The sequence below is a fragment of the Mytilus edulis genome, chromosome 7, assembly GCF_963676685.1.
Source record: "Mytilus edulis chromosome 7, xbMytEdul2.2, whole genome shotgun sequence".
Lineage (NCBI taxonomy): Eukaryota > Metazoa > Mollusca > Bivalvia > Mytilida > Mytilidae > Mytilus > Mytilus edulis.
Window position 1 is genome coordinate 46,129,183 of NC_092350.1, and position 23,799 is coordinate 46,152,981.

The 23,799-nt window shown below is 32.0% G+C and overlaps 1 protein-coding gene across 1 annotated transcript; it reads right to left on the minus strand.

Annotated features, from left to right (window-relative positions):
• Window positions 1-1,540: 1,540 nt before the first annotated feature.
• LOC139481603 (piggyBac transposable element-derived protein 4-like) lies at window positions 1,541-4,444 on the minus strand. The gene is made up of 5 exons (XM_071265040.1): window positions 4,044-4,444; window positions 3,522-3,722; window positions 2,760-3,041; window positions 2,279-2,460; window positions 1,541-1,893 (listed from the first exon to the last, which is right to left on the minus strand). The coding sequence occupies exons 1-5, from the start codon at window positions 4,304-4,306 to the stop codon at window positions 1,559-1,561; spliced, it is 1,263 nt and encodes a 420-aa protein (XP_071121141.1). The 5' UTR covers window positions 4,307-4,444; the 3' UTR covers window positions 1,541-1,558.
• Window positions 4,445-23,799: the final 19,355 nt, after the last annotated feature.

The following is a 23,799-nucleotide window of genomic DNA, read 5'->3' on the forward strand; positions in this document are numbered from 1 at the left end:
CTAGAAATTTTTGGCTCCTCAGAGGTGTACATCCTTAATACGAATTTGTGCTTATTTCGCCATCATATGCAAAGTCATCCAACCACTCAATGTATGAAGTTGAAATAATAGATAAAATAAAGAATATTCCGTCCTATGATGTTCCTATTACCTTAAAAAAAAATCAAGTGAATTTTTCAAAAGGTTTTCGTGTTAACATATTGTTTGATAGATACATACAATGTCCCATTTAAAAATACTAAGTAAACGGCGTTTGAGTGAATTTTGCATTATTTTTTTTATCATAAATGGTGAAATTATCTATAATTGATTGATCCTTTAGCCAAAAACAATAAACATACTTTTTTATTATTTGTTTAGTCTGAAATTCAAAAATGCATAATGAGAGACTACATGTATCAATGTCCTTTTCTAAACTTTCCATATACGAAGTTACAATACTAACGCATAGGTGTACATTGCTCAACCACGGGGAAACTTTTTTATTCCGATTAACCACAACCGCCTCACTTATTGATAGTCCGTTGGTTATTTGAAATACAGTATAAAATTGAAAAAGGAAATGGTGAATATGTCAAAAGCGACAACCACCCGACCAGTGTATATTTTTCACTTGGTTAGAAGTTTAAACAAAAATACCGAACTCAGAGAATAATTTAAAACGAATGGGTTTCTAATTAGAAAAGCAAAATCAAAAGCTCAACACATCAAAGGAAAAGATAACAACTGTCACATTCCATACTTTGTACACATAGAAAATGGTTGTATAAAATTCCATTATATCTTGACAACAATGTGTGTACAAAACAAACAGATATGTTCATAAACATTACCCTATAGTCTGGCTCAGGGGGTCCTGTCTGCCCTTAAAAACGTTTATATTTGTTTTACCGCTATGATTTAAATCGTTTGACCAAGAAATTACATTCGATAACTGTCCATCCATTCCATTTAACATTATCTATTAACTAACCGCTCCATTGATCATCATGAACCGCCCACATTCCGATCCTTACGGAGGTTTAACCCTTTCGGTGCCGAATTCAAATTCCCGACGTTAGAAACGTCACCATAAAGATTTCACCGAGTGACGTTCTACAGCCAAATAAAAATAAAATATCGCCGCCGTCGTTGTGAAAACGTCAAAAGTTTATACAAAAACTCTTGTTTTCAAAAGATCAAAACGAAGTCGTTCGTTGACAGAATTTCATGAAATGAGGACCAACAAACACAGAAATGTTTTAAAAATATTTCTTCGCTTTGAAATAATCATAAATCTTTTTTGTTTTTCTTTTAACTTTTAGAGAACACAAAAGAATTTTCAGCGAAAAAAAAAAATCCTTGACTTTTTTTAACTCATTTGTTTAATACAACATGAAATCTTTTTAAAAGATCCTTTATTATTGCACTGTATTTTACATGAATAATATTGTTATATTTCCTATTTTGTAAATTCGGAATTTCAAAATATATCTATAACATCTAGATGTTATAGATATATTTTGAAATTCCGAATTTATAAAATAGGAAATATAACAATATTTCAAAATTCAACTGTTTACTCTTCCTGTCCATATGAATGAAACTCTCTGAAACATCGACCAACACAAAGACCCACGCCACATACAGAACACCATGTTGATATACGGGATTTCCTGTACTTGTTATAACCTGAACACTTAACACATTTTCGCCTCTTGCCATCAGGAATAACATCAAGAAAATGCATCCTTATTGCATTTGCAATAGGAATGTTGTCTGGTCTTCTCCCCCTCCTTCTGTTGCCTCCTCTAAAATCCCCGATCAAACCACGAACTACTGCGTTTTGAAATTTCACATGGTCTAATTTCCTCTGGACAAGAAAACAGTTTCTGTAGCATATATATGCATTTACTGAAAAAATATTAAGTGCAAGTTTATTTGTTTAAGTCCGTGCAAATCTATTATATACATATATATAAATAAGAAGATGTGGTATAAGTGCCAAAGAGACAACTCTCCATCCAAGTCAGTGTATAAAAAGTTCACAATTATAGGTCAAAGTACGGCCTTCAACACGGAGCATTAGCTCACACAAAACAGTAAGCTATATACTTGTAATTAGATAAGAAATGATAACGGGAACGAGTGAAAAAAATCATACGTGGTACTTATATCAACTTATCCTTGTTCTAGGCAATGCATGAAATATTTGCAACTGAACATAAGCACATAGTCTTTTAGTTAGGCTTTGAATTGACAACTAAAAAAGCTTGCAAATGTTTAAGATGAGACATACCTGTAGCTGTAGTAAGAAGGTTGAAGAGAATTTTTCTCCAGAGTTTCACACCTTTAAATTGTGGCTCAAATTTAAGCAAAAGCTGATCCCCAAGATCGACACCGCCCATGGTCTGGTTGTATTTGTGGACAACACTTGGAGCAGACACAACTCTACCTTTACTATTAACTTTTCGCACAGTTCTGAAAAGTATTAAGTAAGACTTGTTTTATTGTATGTTTACTTTGGTGATATTATAATTTTATTAGCCATGACTGTTACTTCAAGCTTGTATACTTTGTTGTATAGTTAATTTTGACATTGTGTAAGAAAGTATTTCATATATTCCACGATGTAAGTATTTTTTTGACAACGTTGTATTTTAATAACTTTTTATTTTAAAAGTCAAGTATTGTCAAATTATATACCGGGCTGAAGTACGTTCAAATTATATAGGGATTGGCCTATCGGACAAAGCTGGGTTGAAAAACAAGAAACTTACCGTGCATTTTCACTTGTTGTCAGGAAAGTCACATTTCTCCGATCTACGTACAAAATAGCCAAAAGATCTCTCTGTGATTTAACAACAACACTTCCTTTGGGGAGCCGAGCTGTTTTAAAACTTGCAGGTAAGCCCTTCCGTCTTGCTATTACAGTTCCTGTTGCATACGTTCCCCGGTTCCTTAGGTCGTTCATCAGTTTAGGTGATGAAAACCAATTATCCATAGTTACATGATGGTTTTTGCCAAAATGAGGACGTACTAAATCCATTACCGATTTATATCTATAAAAAAAACTGATTGATTGATTGAGTGTTTGTCCAGTCACAAATATTGCATGTATAATCATGACGAAAAAAAATAAAAGGAAAACCGACAATAACAAAATGAAACGATTAGCTAGAAATAGGTAAGAATTAGAACTTTTTATCAAGTCAAAATGTTAAACATGCGTGTCTTATATTCGGCCTTACTTGATTATAAGAAGTAGGCATTTCTTAATTAACAGCGTCATTAAGTTATACCCTGTATAAACCTGGAGATGTGCGTTAATTTTGGTCTACTTTCATGGATAGTCATATTCATTCGCAATACAGTCGCCATCGATTTACAGAAACAATCATGTTAATTTGAGTCAATTAAAGTAATATTTTTCGTGTTCTTTTCCGATAAGGTATTTTCATAAAAATTATCTCGCCGATATTATTTTGGCATTTTCGCTAAACCTGAAAATCCAGAGTTACCATCCCCTTTTTTTCACTTACCCTTGTCCATTGGGATGGCGTTCTGTATTTCGTTTCCCTTTGTACACATTTATCTGACGGGTATAACCTGTTCTGGATTCAGCTAAGACGAACAACTTTGCTCCCCATCTGTGTGCCTTCTTGTTTGAAATGTATTGTTTCAAAACATGACGCCCTTTGAAACCAACTATTCTCTCATCCACAACTATGTTTTGAGATAGTCTGAAAATCCGTAAAATCTATTTACAACAAGTCTTGTCTCAATTAAAAAAAAATACATTAAAAAATAATATGTATATTTTAGAATTTCATAATGAACGACAAAACCAGATTGTACAATTTTGATTACATTGATTTTTTTTACTCTTATCTTTCCCGAAACAAGAGGTACCAGTGTTAAATCAATGACAGTTAGTATGCAGTGGAAAATATGATTAGGACAAAATTCGTCTCAGTTCCAGCAATAAATTATGTTTATTTTTAACATGGAAACATGACCGCGTAATGACTTGTGTATATTTCTATATTTGAGTTGACATTTACCTATAATTAAGTTCGAACACTTCATTGAAGAATTCAACAACTGGATTTATCTTGTGGAGGGGGTCGTATCCTGGCTGACCTCTTGGAACTGCTGTTGTATTGTTGCTGCAATGCAGATATCTCAGTATTGCCTGAAATCTATTTCTGGACATCACATCCCTGAAATTTGGGGTTTCAGAGATACCAGACGCTTCCCAATAGCTTTCAATGGAGGATTTCTTTACGATACCCATCGCGAGAACAAGACCAATAAAGGCTCTCATCTCAGCATATCTAACTGGTGACCATTCGTTTGATCTGGCATGTCTTGTTGGATTCTCTGTAGTTTGGCACTGGTTGGCATACCTGTTGACAAAACCAGTTATATGTTATTAGATATACAGGATTACTGGTGTTTTTGTTGGATGAGGGGGGGGGGGGGGGGGGGGGGTGGGAGGGTAGCAAGAACTTTTAAATTAATATTGTGAAAAAATGTCTTTGCTATCTTTTGGAGCGTTATTTAATTATTAGAATACTTTGAAAATTGATTTGTAGACCGCAATTATATTACGGAAATATATAAATATACATTTAAAGAAAATTAAGAACGTTATAATTTGAAACATATAAAACCAATAATGTACTTATTTGTTTCATCTACAATGCGATCAATCAAGTCATCATCTTCTGTTTTCAAAAATTTATCAAAGTAATCCACCGGTGAAAAATTGGCTTCAAATCCACACGGCCCAATCCGTTCCTCGAAATCACGATTAACGTCTAGCTCAAACGTTTCTTTGTCTACCACAGAAAACCAAGGGTTAGGCTGTCTTGCAGAATTGTCTGGCATTTCAACATCAGCATCGTCAGAATCTTCGTCGCCCGAAGTTACTATGTCTGTTATGTCACCGTCACTGTCTTCCATAGCTATGTCGGGAACAGTACAGACGATCTTTTGACATTTATGACGTCATATATACTTAACGTATTACGTCATAATGAATTCAAAACAACAATGTATATATTATATAAGAATATCAAAAGCATAAAAGACAAAAAGAAATAAAATATGATTGTTTTATTAAAACCAATTAAACGACATATATGTCGCATCGGCAGTCAACCCCCAAACGACATATTTGTCGCTTCGGCAGTCAACCCCCAAACGACATATATGTCGCTTTGGCACCGAAAGGGTTAACATTGTTATGCCGTCCATTTTCCGTCTCCTGGAAACAACAGGGAGTCGTTATTGTGATTTTCACTTCGACAGTTTCCGCTATTTCCGTAACATTCCGTCAACCAATCAGCGAAACCGTTAACTTCCATCTTCTTCGCGCGGTTTATGTAGCAGACACGCCCATCAAAAAATCAGAAACAGTAACTGAGATTGAATATGCATGTTCACATAAAGTTGTCATTCTCTCTCTTGCTTTCTCCTTGATTTTTGTGCAGACAAAAAAACTCATGAAATTAATGTTAGTAGTCAGATATTAACTAACTCTTATGTAACTTTCAGCATTTATATCTAAATGCATGTGGGGTTTATTTTAATAGTTTTCTTATCACTTTTGCAGATGACCTTAATGATGCTTACTTCTTAATTTTATTTTTAAATTATATATTGTAGAATTCGTTCTGTTTATACACACTTTTAAAACTCTTACAGTCCCAAATAATTATCAAAACCCTATTTTGTTTAAGTAAAGTGCATATTTTCCGCATACATGGAATACCCATTCAAGGCCTTATATGCCTTTGTGATGTCTTTGACTTTGTAAACATTAAGTTTACATAGTTGACATTATAAACACATTGTTATTCTATTTTCAAACTGTACCGTTAAAGTATATGACGTCATTAAAAAAGTGATATTTGTGACGTTTATGTGTAAGACGTCGAAAAGAAGTAACTTGCAGGTACTTGAAAATACCCAAATAAATGGAACATCGTATCAAAATCATTAAATACGCAACTGAGCAATATGCCGTGAATGAATAAATTGGCGCATAATAATTCATTTATTCATAATTTTATGACTATTTTATCATTTTTGTCTTGTATTATAAAATGTTTTCAAGTTTCGCGTATGCCATCAATCCCGACATTTGGGCAATATCTTTTTCAATAAAGTCTAATTATTTTTACTTTGCTAATACTTGAGATTTGTCAGCCGACAGCATGGAGAATATTTCAGGCTGCATGTTGGGAATATCAAGCCGAAGGAAACGGTCTACTAAAAACCTTACCCAGAATGAATTAGAATACATTTAAAGGCATACATCTTTATAGTTCGTCTTAAAAACACGACATACGATTATTTGTGTTATAGGTGTTACATTAAGAACTATTCAACTATCTTAATAATATCAAACTTTAGAATGACCTACTCCTTGATTTCTCATTTAGATTTACATGCAATGTTTAATCTTTTTTTTTATTTGGGGGGGGGGGGGGGGGTTGGCAGATAATAGCAAAACTCAGCGAAATATCAGATGGGGAAAAGAATCTCAAAAAAGAATTAAGAAATTGACACTGTAAAACAGACAAAGTTGGGATGTAAATAATATATAATAATATGTGCGATGATTGCCAATGAAATAACTGTCCATTATAGTCATAATTAGTATACGTCTACAGACTTAAACATGAAGCATTGGCGCTTCCAAAAATTGACTAGACAGTGTTAAACCATTAAAACGGGAAAACCAACCGTCTATCTATATGAAAAATGCATGTTTCCAATTAATTTACAATTTACTCAAAAACGAGCTCATTTACCCTACTTTTTTTATAAGACAATTGGCTTGAAGTTTATTTGTCCCAACTTTTAATGAAGAAAACCACCGACTTTTTTTTTCATAAACCAGATAATATGTTGGTTTTTTTAAATCAATTTCCTAAAATTAAAATGTACGTGTAAGAGTTCCGCTGATCCAATGTCCTGCCAACTTTATAAATCTTATTAATTTGTTAAGAACTTTAATGACAGACTGTATGTTATGTTGACTGAAAGAAAAACTAGGTCCATTTATAAGTAACATACAGAAAAACAGGAAATATATTTTTACAAAATTTCCGTTTACTAGATACTATTTTTTATCATAAACAATTAGATTCTGACTATGTTTGGTAGAAATCCAGGATTGTTTCAGAAAGTTATTAAGATTTTAAAAACTTTACAGCCGATTGCATAGAGTGTGTAGACAAAGGTAATATCTTTTGTTAGCTTGCTTTATAACTGAACAGTGAAGTCATTATTATGTTAGGTAAACTACCCTCCTTTAAGAGTAGACTAGTCCGACAGGTAACCAATCTAATGTATTTGTTTCACCAAATATATTACCTTTGTCTACACACTCATTCAATGCAATCAGCTGTAATAACAAAGTGAATGTAATGTTAAGGGCATACGATACAGTTTTGATGCCGTATTTACAGTTTGATAAATATTTCCATATAGACTATTTTTTACCGGATTAAATCAAATATATGCAATATAAAATATACCTTCATTTGCTACGTTTTGAGTAAAATGAGGTCGAAATTTTATATATTTGCTCAAAATTTGAATTATTTGAGGCCGTATTTTCCCTTTCGAAACAAAGCCAAAACTCTTGTTTTAAAAGATAAACACAATTTGTTTTTTTGTTAAATAATTTGAAATTTCTGTATTTTATATATATAAGTATCCTAAAAAAATATTCATTTTTTATTCAGAAATAATTCATATTTATGAAATGATCATGAATTGAGAAAAAAACGTAATTTTTTGCTGTATATTTATCAAAATTAAAAAAAAATCCACTATTCACAGTTTTATAAAATTTGGTCCACATAATCCCCCGGCAAAATCAAACAAAAGGTCGTTTTAAAAAATAGGGGTGCATGCACTCGTTTTCAAATTAAATCAGTTTGAATAATAAAAATCAGTCGAAAAATGCATCTTTTCCCGATATGTCACAGTTTGACGTCGCGAAAATAACATTTTACGTTAGCAACGTCATTACCTCCCCTGTAACTATATCGTATGCCCTTAATTGGCAGGAAAACTAAGATTTTTTAAGATAAACATACGGACAAAAAAGTGTTTTTTTTTCTTTTTTACAAAATTTACTTCTGGATACTACCTGTATCTAATGATCATAAACAAGGTTGTGTCAAAGTATGGGAGAAATACATGATAGTTTAAGAAAGTTATCAACATTTAAAAATCTTTACCCGCAGAGTGCATACTTGTGGACGTCTCAACCGCCGACAGCAGAATGCATGTTCGATATGTTTCTCTCGAAGACTCGACAAAAATGAATTATTAATGGAGAATTGTTACACAAATGCAAAGTATAATTTTGTAACGAACACATGCATATGTCTTCACCGAAAATGACATTATTTTTATGTTCATGTTTCGAACAATGCACAAAAATGAAGAGATGTATTATGATTGCCAATGACACAACTGTTCAAGAAAGGCCAAATCAAAAAGATATAAGCGGCAAATATAGACAACCACACGACCTTCAACAATGAAAAAAATAGTCGGTTTTGAAGGTCTAGCCCCGACATGAAAAATAAGAACCAATTCAATTATTGGTATATTAGAAAAAAAAAACTATCGGATAAAAACTAACGTTTTATCAAACAAAATATAATAATTCTATTGGAGTCGCAATTCTCTATCCTATGTATTCATTCGCAAAGGAAAAGAGTAGCCTCCGTAGCGGAACAACTTGAAAGTACTCCCGTCATTCTTTTTTAAAAATCCTGGAGAGTAAACAAAGTTCTATTGATAATTACTTTTTAGGACTTAATCTTTTAGAAATACATATAAAAACGTTGAGGTGGATTCGCAATTATGGACGTCATGGAAAAAGAAAATTAATCAGAGAAAGTGACGAATGTTGATTTTTAGATACAGGACTGCAACAGTTATGGTAATCTTCGGTGAGGATAAAAAGGGGGACATTTACTATATACCAGGTGCCACGTGCCACTAAAATATATAACAGTTTTATGCTTTGAAATATGTGAATCGGTCGGGAAAACTAGTAGAAATATATGATAAGGTCAATAAAGTTCCCATAATCTCTTCTTCCGTCATCTTTCTGGGTGTTCCAAGCTGTATTTTTTCAACCAATTTTCTGTCTTTTGAAACTTTACATCACTGTTACATTACATACCACATTGAACCCAAACAATATGATAAAAGGTTATATTTTTACGGAATGTTTGAAAAGGTAAACGTTTTTAAAATATAGATTATTTGAAAAGGATGGGATAACAGAATCCTAATGACACACTTGTTTATTCACAAAATGTCTATACATGCATCTGCCTTATTTTTCATTTTCTTTGCCAAAACACGTAGTTCATAGCTGGTTGCAAGTCACAGTCAGCGTTTTTCATAGGAGTTATTTCCCTTTGATTACTTTGCGTAACGTCGCGTGAACTTTGATGACGTTAATCTATTCTCCCAAACAAATCAACAGGAAAAACAATGGCTACCATTGCAATGTTAATTTCCCATAGAGAAATTTTTAATGCTTCGTACATGCATTTAGATAGTTTCGGGATGATAATAGGTACGTGAAACGTGTTGTATATTTATTTTCTTTAAGAAAATCACTGTTTGAAACAAATATTTGCTCAAATAAACAAATAATCGCAATTTTTTGACGGACAGCAAAGCTTGAGCCAGACTATAGTTCATCAACTTTCTGCTCAGACACTGATGACGTTTACAAAGTTCAAGTACAGTCCCTGGATGGTGTAAACTTCACACTAGCACCATACACCATTACACCATACACCATACACCATTACACCATACACCTTGTACCATTACACCATATACGTTACACCTTTGCATCATACACCTTACACATTACACCATCCACCATTACCTATTCTATCTACACGATCCGAAATTACCCATAATGCAATTAAAATTTCCAATATTAAGATTATTATTATGGTTAATGTTTACAATTCGAAAAAATAAAAAAAATAAAAAATCGTTTTTTAAAAATGAAATGTCGCACACAACGTATTGCTGACCGAAACGGACATTTTTTATATCTGAATATTTGGATTTTTTTCTAATTTGAAATTTTTCGCCTGAATTAGAAGTTCGAATCCTTTCATTTTTATTTATCTTGACCTTTACAGTCTTGGAATGAATACTCATCACATTCAAAATATTCTGCCAAAACTATTGATTTGAGATACAGTTATGTGTTGATACTTTTATCATCTACTTTTGTACGAATAACTAATATACATCGAAGTAACCTTAGGAATGCATGCTCCAATAAATTTCAATAGATTGTAAAGAAGTCAAAAAAGTTTTGTTTTGTTAAATAGATTTAAGAGCACCTGGCCTTTCTTTTTGTTACAATATAATATAAGTTTTAAGTCTTTTTTCAAACAAATGTTCACAGCTGAAAACTGAAATAACTTAATGGAAATTGTATTTTTTTCAAATCGTAGCATAACAAAGCCTGACTATCTATCATGATTATGGTATTTTTTTTTCACGAATCAAAGTGTCGTTGACTTTGTATAATAAACTTTCAAAGTCCACAATGAACGACTTGATAGAATGATCATTGAAAATCTTTAGCTAATCAAACGTTAGTGAGTTATATGGTATTTATGATATTAAATATAGGGAACGTTAATAGATTACATTCCATGTTATTGGTTTTGTAGCCTATTAACAATGATCTAGTGGTTTTTCCTTCAAATGATCATCTTTTCAAAGGGACCACAACATTATAGCTATAAAAATTTGAACTTAACCAATTCGAATAGAATTTTTACCTCCGACAAAGGGCAGCAAAAAGTATTATCTTACTATTCAATTAATACTTTTCCACATAAATAAACTATAAACATTCTGTACGATGTTTTGAAGCATAACATAATGTCTTCATGTAGAAATAGTGTCAAATAATATCGTACACTTTCAACACTTCTGTGTTGACATGAATTATTACTAATATGACCGTTATTAAAAATTAACAGTTTTAATACAAAAAAGAATCAAATACTAAGGCTTTTCTACATCAGGGATAGATGACCATAGCTGTATTTCGCAAAACATATAGGAATGTGTGGTCCTGAATGCTTTAATTTGAGCGTCACTGATGGGTGTTGTAGACGACATGTGCATCTGAGCAAATACAAATACAAAATTTCAATGTTTTTTACAGCGACTTAGTACATGCCAATGAAACGGGACTCTGTAAAACAAAAGACGTATAATGGTCCTATAATTTTTGTTACCAACCTACCACGCTGACATCGCAAACTTAGGAACATAGGAAACTGTATATGTTGCTTTTTCTTAAAAATACTGTGGTGGCAGAAATATTTACAATGTTAAGATTAACCTACTGTAAGAGACTTTAGATGGAAGAAAAAATGACAGTCCTAGTCAATTAAGAATAGAAGACGAGGACACTCGTCACTTGCGGTATCTACATATACAACTAATGTGTAAGTAGCCTAGTCAAACGGTAGTTCTACAATTTGGACACGTTTATTCCTACGCTGTTTTAAAAAGTAAAATCACAAAAATACTGAACTCCAGGGAAAATTCAAAACGGAAAGTCCCTAAACAAATGATAAAATCAAATGATAAAACACATCAAACAAACGGACAACAACTGTCATATTCCTGACTTGGTACAGGCATTTACAAATGTAGAAAAATGGTGGATTGAACCTGGTTTTATAGCACTGAACCTCTCACTTGAACGACAGTCGAATCACATCCCAGAATCTTGACAATAATGCGTGAAGAAAATGTCACAAACAAATATTATAATTCAGTAGGTCAAATTTATCAAAGTTTCCTAAATGGTTGCCATGAATGCAAAATAAAATGACTATCGAGAAATTAAGAAACCAAGACAAGATCTACAAATGAGTATATATTGTTACAAGTGTCAGTTTACTCCTTAAGGGAGTGCATGACTTGAATAACGATGACTACACTTTGACTAACAAAATTTATTACACAGTTAGAGAGAGATTATAAACAGCAAACACACAAGTTCGTAAAAGTTAGCCAACAAAGCTTTTTTAAGTAAAATTGAGAATTGGAATGTGACAAAGGGACAACAAACCGACCAAAGAGCAAACCGCACCCAAACGGTGTTATAGTGCAATGAAAATGAACGTCACAACAAACTACAAAAACAATTATTATAAGTGAATTGAAATTAAAAAAAACCATACAAGACAAAGAAAACATGCGGAAGGGTAAAACATGTTTTGTTATTTCTTAATTTCCCTTATACTTCTACCCAATGTAAAAAAAACACACAGCAACACGCACAGAAAAACTGAGTTCAAAAGAAGAAGGAGTTTGATGTCAGAATATGTAACAAAAAAAACTAAGCTAATGACAATGATATATAAGGGACTTTTTTACTTCTTTTCCAACTTTTTTTGTAATAAACATGTAATGTATCCAATTTCCAAGTTCCAGTTTCAAGACAACCCTCATAAATGCTGAATTTGTAAAGATAGAGCAAAATTTATACTACAGCCCATACTGCGGCCAATGTATATTTGGTATATAAAGTTGCGCATTGACTGTTTTTAAAAGAATGGTGTAAAATACTATGTTTAATAAATATGAATTGTTTTCTGTGTTTGCTTTGACCAGTATTGCAAGTACATCTAGAAACTAAAGTCTTGGTGTACTCTTAGTTAGATTTTTCCTTATATGGAGGTTTTTGATTAAATACCATGAAAAGACCACAAAACGACTTTTCAAAGGCTTTTTTAAGCAGTTTCATACCAAATAAAACAACAATTATGTTTCATTATACTAAATCTGTGTTTTAATTACTTGTAAATTTCACAAAATGTCATTGACAATCACTCTGCAGAAATTCCTGTTACCCCAACATCAGGATGGGTTCTTCGCCAAAACTAGACAGCCAGAACTGAAGTAGAAAAAAGTGCCAAATATGAAAAAATAAGATTAGGTATGACCAAACTTTACATTTGGGAGATTCGAGTAACAATTTAGAATATTTAAAAGCCATTATTTAACATAAAAATCCAATTACAAACATTTCAACACTTGTTTCATAGATGAAGGACATGTAATCATGAAAAGTTGTCTAGTATATTCTTTAAATAAAGAAACGCAATGCGTTATGTAAAAATAAATGAATACCTTCATGCGGTTAGATTATTCGAGTGTTAAAATACTAGAAAAATGCTTATTTACCACTTGTTTTACAACTTAACATGGGGAACACAGCTAAAAAAAAAACACTATGTCAAAGGGAGGTTATCCATTTTTTTCATATGATTTTATACATTATGAGGAGAAATATGAGCAAAATATGATGTAAGTGGGGAGAATATTTATGCCTTTCATTGATATCATAAACCTCAAGTGTAATTTCTATTGTTTCTTTCAATCTGGACACAAAAACTGATTTTTACCATATACTCCATGCTTCTCTCACAGTACACTGAGTGCATCCTGGATAGCCGCAGTTTAAGATAGAAATTTGTGTAAAAAGCAACTTCAAAAGGTTCCAAAATCCTTCCATTACATTAACATTTACAGGAAATGAGTTTTGTGATTATTGTGTGGCCTTGGACAAGTACAGTGAAAAAGTGCATATTTTCCTATAGGGGTAAATTCAGTAAAAAATCTCCCATTGACTTTAATGCTAATCTATGTGTGGAAATAAATTTATACCTGATTTACCTTTAGAAATCAAAAACTTTCATATATCATTCATGAAAGTACAAATGTAGCCCCATCTTTTGCAACAATAAAAACATAGGGTCATGCGGCATTTTTGGGCATTCACATGGCCTTGTTTACAAACAATGTAGATTCGCACTGAATTCCTATACTGACCCCCATTACTTTTCAACCCTGTAGGGGAAAAAAATAGTACATTCAGCATTTATTTTTTATTTTTTTTCAACTCTAGTTTTGATCCATCTACCATAAAATATTTATTACAAACATTATCTACCAATCAGAACAGCACATGACTTCACTTTTAGACAGAAAGCTCTCCCCCAAATGGGCGGTCCCTGATGACGTATATTTATTTACTGAATTTACCCCTATAGATTCCACTACTGCAACAGGTGTGTTACAATATTTCTCCACTCAATGCAGTTAAATTTTAATTCTTTAGTTCTTTAGTTACGAACTGTCTACTTTGGGTTTTACGGTAGCTTACAAGAAAAAAAATGTAAATTAAAAATAGCGAATGTCTTGTTTTGAGCATTAAAATAATTAAGCAATTTTTTCTAGCTGCCATTTACGAAATGACTCATAGAAGATACAGGTTTTGTTACTTTATTTAAAAGGGATTAAAAATGAAAGCCCAACATGCCGCATACCCACCCTTCGCGTCAGTCTTGTAATGACTACATGTGTCCTATTAGAATCGAAATAGCTTTTGGAAGCCATAGATTTGATGTGAAATTACACATGGCCATTTTTTTACTTGTATTAAATACATTTCAAATATCAAGTTCTTATTTGTAACCTGGGATTTTACACAATTCCTAATAATATTTCCAGAGATTTTATAAAATCATTGACAATTTTAGGGATTTTACAAAATCATTGAAACTGTTAGTGATTTTACAAATTCACTATAACATATATAAATATATAGATATATTGGAAAAATCAATAATATTGTAGTCCTAAATGATGATGAGTTTTTAAAAAAACGAAGATTTAGAGTGGCAACTCATACCTTTTAATAACGAAGAAGGAAAATTTCGCTCAATAAAATTTAAGATTTTTTTTTCGGGGGGGGGGGGGGGGGGGGGAGTAGGGTACGTATTTTTTATAATGAGAAATGAGAAAACAAATTTAGCACCATTAAATTTGATGATTTTTTGTGGGGTACCTTTTTTTAACAATACAAAAAAATTAAGCGCAATTAACATTTTAAATTTTCTTTACAGGAGCAACACTAGCTACAATTTTTATAACGAGAAAGAACATGTAACTAAATTAAAATTTTGATATTTTTGTGGGGTACCATTTTATAACGAGAAAGCAAACTTTAGCTTCATTAAACTTTCAATTTTTTTTTAAGACTTGTTACATTTTTATAACGAGAAAGCTCAATTAAATGTTTTTGAATTTTCACCGTTTAATATCATTAACAAAATAGTTTTCACAATCAATCATCTCACCTTTCGAGTCCAAACGTTGCATGGGACTGTCATGTTTATTAAGTGATCCACTATATTCAATCGTTGTTATGGTTAACATTAATAATATGATTGAAAAGAATACAAGGAAAATAGATTTCTTTCGGAATCATTTAAATTTCTAAAACCGAAATAGACAAAGGATGGTATTTAAATGTTCACATATTTTGAAAATCAATTTTAAATACTTGAGTTTTGTCAAAGGATGATCGAATCATCAATATTTCATGATTGTCATACAATTAAAAAACGAAGACAGTGTTAGTTATGTAAATTGTGTATCAGAATATCTTCGAGGACTTAAAAAGTAAAATTTCAAAAATTAAACATGACTGAACATGAGTCAAAAAACTTGAATTTGATTTGGAAGCAATATTTTTGCAATATTAGTATTTTTCTTACAGACGAAATACAATCATCTTAAGGAAGCATATGTTATAGTATAAATATTTCATGAAATTTAATTTCAAAGTTGTTTTGTCTAACAATAAATTGTGTCACTATACGTCCTTTAACAGTGAAAAAAAACCACAACGCATAGGAAGTTAGTTAAAAGCCCCTAAATGACAAATGAAAAACAATTAAAACGAGAAAACTAATTATCAAAGGATGGAGTTTAATTTCAATTGATCGAACTCTTTTATTAATGGCTACTTTGTGAACAGCAGGCTAGGATATAAGAAATGCAAGCCCTGGGATATATTGTTTTGTTTAATCTGAACTTAAGATGAACGTCAATATATGAGACATAATTGACTGTAATTTTTGTTTTATCTTGATTCGTTTGTAATCATAGTCATTAAAGTCCATTATAGAAAAATATATTTTCAAAAGGCAAAATAAAAGTGTAACTGGCCGGTAATTCTTCGGCTCTTATTTACTGCACTGTACGTTTGTTTCTAGACACTAAGATAACAATTCATAAGCCATGCCTTCGATACTAACGTCATTGAAAATCAAATTAAAAAGATACACATCGACATAAACATCACACATTAAATCAACATAACGTATAAAAAACATATCAATGCAGGCGCTATGTTGTATTTCTTACATTCACTTTTTTTTACCATTCACCTAACATATGTTCTAGATCAGCAAAATGTGTGGATTTATGTTTATGATTATATAAAGAAATGAATTTATGAATTATGTAAAACCTGTGGTTAAATTCAGTAGTAACTTTTTTTCAGTTTTTCGTAACAAGGTACATTTGTAAGCTGAAAATAGACAGATGACCATCTTTAATCATTATAAATGATCGATCTGAGATAAAATTGACAACGAAAATAAAACGTTATCAACTCGAGATCGCTTAAATATCAAAATGTCAAGCACCAGGTTTGACATGGTGAGAAAGGGTGCCTACATATTATTGGAATATTGTGATATTAACTGTCAATATCGATTTTTATTGATGTTCAGTTTAAACAAATGTGCAATCGTGTTGAATCAAAGGTTTTGATAATCTCGGGAAAAGTTGACCTAAAGCGGAATGTATTTGTTTTATTCAGACCCGTTCTGAGGCACGACTTTTTATATCACTAATTTTATGGTCAAGAGCGTACATGTTTAAGTTTTTTAAAAAAACAAATGACATCACGATTAATGGTTATTCGTTTTTGTTTTGATACATAGTCTCTCAATAAACATTTTTTTTCTTTAAAAAAAGATTGTTATAGCAAATGATACTTGCTTCGATGCCTGGATGTTTTATAATATATAAAAAGTAAGAAAAGAGAGCATTTCATGTGTTTGGTCCATCACAGTTCATGCAATTTTTACATCACTTTTCGTGTAATTTTCGTCGTATATGCGCTTTTGAAATGTGTGACCATCCAGTATTTAAATAGTATTTGATTTCAAGTTCTCTTGTCATGTTATGGAGACATTTGAAATTGGAATAGATAGCTTATAGACGGGTGCCACACGTGGAGCAGGATCTGCTTACCCTTCCGGAGCACCTGAGATCACCCCTAGTTTTGGTGGGGTTCGTGTTGTATATTCTTTAGTTTTCTATGTTGTGTCATGTGTACTATTGTTATTTCTGTATGTCTTTTTCATTTTTAGCCATGGCGTTGTCAGTTTGTTTTAGATTTATGAGTTTGACTGTCCCTTTGGTATCTTTCGTCCCTCTTTTACATTACGACCGTTGAAGTTATATTTATATATAGCGGCTGCTATGAGGCTAGATAAAAACAGAGGAGGAAAGCTAACACCCGGCGTTGTCTACCGCGTTGGGAATAGTGTAGGACGATTATGATTACGATATCTCGGTTATATAATTTTAAATCCCTGCCAGGGAAATCAATGCTTTCTGCGAATCTGCAGATCTAACTTTGCAAAGACATCGTAGCAGACAGGCAGGCCCTGACAAAGACGTTTTTAAACGTCCTTCAATATAGTTTCCAACAAACAAAAAATGTTTTCGTAATATAACGATGTGAGGAAAGTTGTACATAGAAGTTGCCCAGAACCGAAGGACAAGGTGATATATGCTCATCACTTGGCGTCTGTAGTAAGCGTCGTCATCGTATTCGTCTGTTAACTTTATAAAGACACTTTTCCCAAAAACAACATGCCCATTCGTAACTAAGCACATGTACATTTATATCAGACATTATCCTAAGAGTATCTATGTTAAAACAATAGGTCAAATGATCTGCAAAAAACATTCTACACGACAAAGTCTACTTATCATTAAATTAATCGAAAACTTTTAAAAGTTATTGACTATGATAATGATTGTTAACACTTTATAAAAAAAAATGGCATATCATCTTTAATCCTATCATGAATAGGGAGAAACTGTGAACACCGAGAAATGATAAGCAAGACAAGACCTTAAATGAGCCAAATTGGCTTAAATTATTAATTAACTCCGTTTCGAGTTATTGCTCTTTTATGACGATGTTGACACTTTGTTTGTAAAAGCTTTAGAAAATCACAGCCAAAAGACCAATAAGAAAATGGTCTCCAAATAAGTTAACAGATCCTTAATAATTATGAATTCCACTTTTTCTATATAGATATATAGTGATTTCCCGTGAGTGACGATTTTTCCCGATCGTTTTTTTTTTTTTTTTTTTTTTTGGGGGGGGGGGGGGAACCTTAATAGCAGTTTTGAAAATATAACTAAAAGCAGAAAAAAAGGTCATTAATACGATATAAACAAAATCAATATCTGCAAAATACATTATATTTTCAAAGCAGCCCTTAATGATGAAAAGTAGCAATATTCTAATTGAAAACAAAATTAGTGAAATAGGTTCTTTTAACTCTTTTATATACCTTTAACGACGAAAAAGCACTTTCATATTGTTAGATTGGTTACAATTTGAAAACTGTAAACGTAAGATAAAATAAGCAAATGCTATAATTTTAGATGTTAAAAATCTTACCTTGAACGTTCATTGATTAACACAGGTGTGGCAAAATTATTAATTTTGAATTTTACGTTAATAATATCTTTCAAAAGAATTAAAGTTTTAAAGAAAATATACTTTTTTCGGAATTATTTAGTTTCCGAAAATCGATTGAGATCATAGCCAGTATTTAAATATTAACATATTTTGAAAATCAATATTAAATGAAGGTCTTTGCACCTAGAATGATAACCATTGTAATAACCAAATGAAGGAAAATTAGTTAACAAGGATTCATGTTTTTCCGTAAAGATAGTAAAGTTTGTGCAATGACGGTTGCAAAACAAATGCACCTGATGCATTAACTATTTAACAGCTTATACCCCACTTCTACATCTAGCAGTAGCATTGACCTACGGTAATGTGATACGAATAATTTTTAAGCAGCAACCAGGGGAACTCAAGACAATACAGAGAGAAATCTTTTTTATGATTTTGTTTTTTATTTCATTTTAAAAAGATTAAAATGGTTCTATTAGACAATAAATGTGGCGTAATGCGCTGGCTGAAACAATTCTTTACTATGTGTGTAAACGCTTATACTAAAAAAGTGTTCACGGTAAGCGATCTGTTCACTCTATAAAATTACAAAGAGAAGCATTTGATATTGATCTACATCTACATCGTTGTTATGTCGTCAATTAGAAAGAGTACTTCGACCCATCACTCAAGTATAAAATTTTACTTTGACGTCTTCCAACATGACAAAAACTTTGTAAATAACAGTTCCTAATTGATATCATATTTAAATACTATAATCGTGAAAGAGTCAACAGAATCATGCATTCCTTTTTCTATGTTATCTTTTTACAGTCACATATTGCATATGTAGTCAAATAAACTCATCATGTATATTTTATATACGCCAGACGCGCGTTTCAAAATTCCCAAATGTTTTGCCAAATCCAGCTAAGGTAATCTATGCCTGAGGTAGAAGGCCTTAGTATTTCAAAAATTCTAAATTTTGTTAACAGTTAATTTATAAATATAACCATATCAATGATAAGTCATGTAGGCACTAAAAGTGCTGACTACTGGGCTGGTGATACCCTCGGGAAAATAAATCTCCACCAGCAGTGACATCGACCCAGTGGTTGTAAATAAACTCATCATAGATACCAGGACTAAACTTTGTATATACGCCAGTTGCGCGCTTCGTCTACAAAAGACTCATCAGTGACGCTCGAATCCAAAAAAGTTAAAAAAATGCCAAATAAAGTACGAGTTTGAAAAGCATTGAGGACCAAAATTCCTAAATGTTTTGCCAAATCCAGCTAAGGTAATCTATGCCTGAGGTAGAAAAGCCTTAGTATTTCAAAAATTCTAGATTTTGTAAACAGTTAATTTATAAATATAACCATATCAATGATAATTCATGTCAGCACAAAAAGTGCGGACTACTGGGCTAGTGATACCCTCGGGGAAATAAATCTCCAACAGCAGTGGCATCGACCCAGTGGTTGTAAATAAACTCACCATAGATACCAGGACTAAATTGTGTATATACGCCAGACGCGCGTTTCGTCTACAAAAGACTCATTAGTGTCGCTCGAATCCAAAAAAGTTTAAAAAAGCCAAATAAAGTACTAGTTTGAGGAGCATTGAGGACCAAAATTCCTAAAAGTTTTGCCAAATCCAGCTAAGGTAATCTATGCCTGAGGTAGAAAAGCCTTAGTATTTCAAAAATTCTAAATTTTGTAAACAGTTAATTTATAAATATAACCTTATCAATGATAATTCATGTCAGCACAAAAAGTGCTGACTACAAAGATATTCTATAATTGTAAAGGAAATAAAAACAATTTTGATTCGTGTGTGTCTATACCCGATCAAAATAAGAGTTTCTTATCAAAACAATATAATATATCAAAAGTTTTTACAACTATTGATGTTCTTATGAATAAAAAAATATAGATTTTCAACTGAACCCATTGTTTACACATTTATTTAAACAACTCAACTGTCAATTATTGCACATCAACGAAACGCGGCAATATTAGGTATATCGTAAAATACAAAACAAACAAAGGGATATAGACTCTGTTATTAATTTATTAGAAGCAATTGTTCTGAAAATATTACATAAAATGTATTGGTATAAGGAAATAATTCGTAAATATAACTCAAAATGCAGACATCTTATACGTTCAGGTTTTTCACATCCAATCTTTTATGGTAATATTCTTTACAAAGCACAGAATTGTCAGTATTCACCTCAAAAGCTTACAAAACCTTAATACAGACTTATTAAGAAGGGATATAGTTACGATACTGTTGCCAGGTCATTAAAGATAGCATATTTTGGCTTTAGTATTGATTCACTGATAGGGTCTTTGCATCGGAACTAAAGATATTTATTTAAAAAAACAGTTGTTGGCATGACACGGGTTATGTTTTTCTCATATATTTTATGATAGTATGATACTTAAACCCTAACGGGAGGGATTGTGCCTGATATTCATATGATGAAGACATTATCTTTTAATCAGTTTAATTGAGGTCTGGAGCTGGCATGTCAGTTAACTGCTAGTAGTCTGTTGTTATTTATGTATTATTGTCATTTTATTTATTTTCTTTTGTTTCATCTTCTGATATCGGACTCGGACTTCTCTTGAACTGAATTTTAATGTGCGTATTGTTATGCGTTTACTTTTCTACATTGGCTAGAGGTATAGGGGGAAGGGTTGAGATCTCATAAACATGTTTAACCCCACCGTAATTTTGCGCCTGTCCCAAGTCAGGAGCCTCTGGCCTTTGTAAGTCGTGTATGATTTTTAATTTTAGTTTCTTGAATATAATTCGGAGTTTAGTATGACATCCATTATCACTATACTAGTATACATATTTTTAAGGGGCCAGCTGAAGGACGCCTACGGATACGGGACTTTTTTCTATATTGAAGACCCATTGGTGGCCTTCGGCTGTTGTCTGCTCTATGGTCGGGTTGTTGTCGCTTTGACACATTCCCCATTTTCTTTTTCAATTTTATTAAGCTTTTTTGGGCAAATGTTTTTAAGCTAATATTTCGAGAAAAAATAAACAAACATGAAGGGATATATATTATTTTTTCCTAAAACTTTTGCAATTATTGGTATGCATAATACGTATTTGAATATATAAAAATTAATGAAAAAGAATAATTTTCCAATATATAGAATATTATGAAACTGACGATCAGTTTTATTCTGGAAACACTTTAAATGCAGTAAAAAATTATGATTATTCGATAATCAACAATATCATGTATATCCAATACATCTTTAAACATAACGACTTATTATAGAATTAACACATGATTATCTCATCATATGAAATAGTTTGATTGCAATCATGGATGACACAATAGTGAGACGACTATTAGGACAGTGACACACGCATACAGACATATCAAATGGCAAAACGGTTATGAAGTTTAAGTCTTTAAATTTAGAAAAATCAAAGTTGTATTGACAGTTAAATATAATTATGACCATATCAATGATAATTAACAATGACTTATGTCAATACAGAAGTGTTCACTTCAATACAAAAAAGAAGCTGCGGTATGTTTGCCAACGAGAAATCTCTCCACAAAAGGCCAAAATGACGAAGAAATAAACAATTATAGATCACCGTACGGCCTTCAACAATGAGCAAAGCCCATACCACATAGTCAGCTGTAAAAGGTCCTAAAATGACAATGGAAAACAATTAAAACGTGAAAACTAACGGCCTTATTCATATAAAAAATTTGTAAGGGTTCCGCGGAACCCAGTGTCTCGCCTACTCTTTCTGTTAATCGCAGGCTCAACAAAAATGAGGAAATAAATCAATGAAATATACCTGTTGATACCATCTTTTGATTGTAAGAAGCTTCTGTCCAAGTTTTGTAAAAATCCAGGATAGTTTATGAATCTAATAAATGTTTACAAACTTTAACTGCAGACTGAATGTAATGTTAACTGGAAGAAAACAAAAATTTCCTTCTAGATACTAGCTTTTGATTTTAAACAAGCTTCTGTCTGTCCAAGTTAAGAACAAATCCAAAATAGTATAAGAAAGTTATTAAAATTTTAAAAAGTTTAACCACAGAGTGAATGTGTTGTTTCCTGGCAGCAAATCTAAGTCCATTTAAAAGTAAGATATGAAAATATAGATTTAGTCATTTACAAAATTTCCTTCCTGATACTAGCTTTTGATCATAAACAAGCTTCTGTCCAAGTTTGGTACAAATCCAAAATAGTATAAGAAAGTTATTAAAATTTCAAAACGTTAAACCACAGAGTGAATGTAATATTTTCCGGTAGAAAAACTAAGTCCATTTATAAGTAAAATACGGAAAAAATGGAATTTCATTTTTACAAAATTTACTTCTGGATACTATCTTATGATCATAAACAAGCATCTGTCCAAGTTTAGTACCAACTGAGGATATTTTAAGAAAGTTATTAAAATTTCAAAAACTTTAACCTCAGAGTGAATATTTGTGGACGACGCCGATGACGCCGACGACGACGGAATGTAGGATCGCTTAGTCTCGCCTTTTCGACTAAAGTCGAAGGCTCGACAAAAATAAACGAAAAACAAATATGTAACACATTACATACATATTTTTTTTATAATAATTTGTATGTTCCTATATGCACCTAGTTTATCATCATTAACAGTTGGTGTTATCTCTCAGTATCATCTGTGTCCATTCTAAAACATATACATGCATGTACAGGACGAGAACAAATTAACAATAAGTTAGTCCTGTAATAAAGGCTTATTGAGTTGGACTGCCTTTGGGTCTTTTGCAGTGGGACAGACATTTAGCCTTGCAACATGCATATGTCATCAACGTTTCCCTCTAAGAATTCTTGCCCTACACAAATACGTGGCACTCTCATTACATGAGGCATCAACTATTTGACAAATTGATCAATCTATCAAAAAAGCGTAATCACCATAACTTTGTAGCTATTTACCATTTTTGTTAAACATATATAATAGAATAGGTGTTTTTTGTGATTTTAAGCATCAGATAACTGTATATTAAAGGTGTTCACCCCTACCAATATATGATGAAAGATGCATCCTTCTGAGGTTTAGATAACTGTTTATATGGTTTGCTTGGATGTCTGTATGTCCACCTATCAAAATGT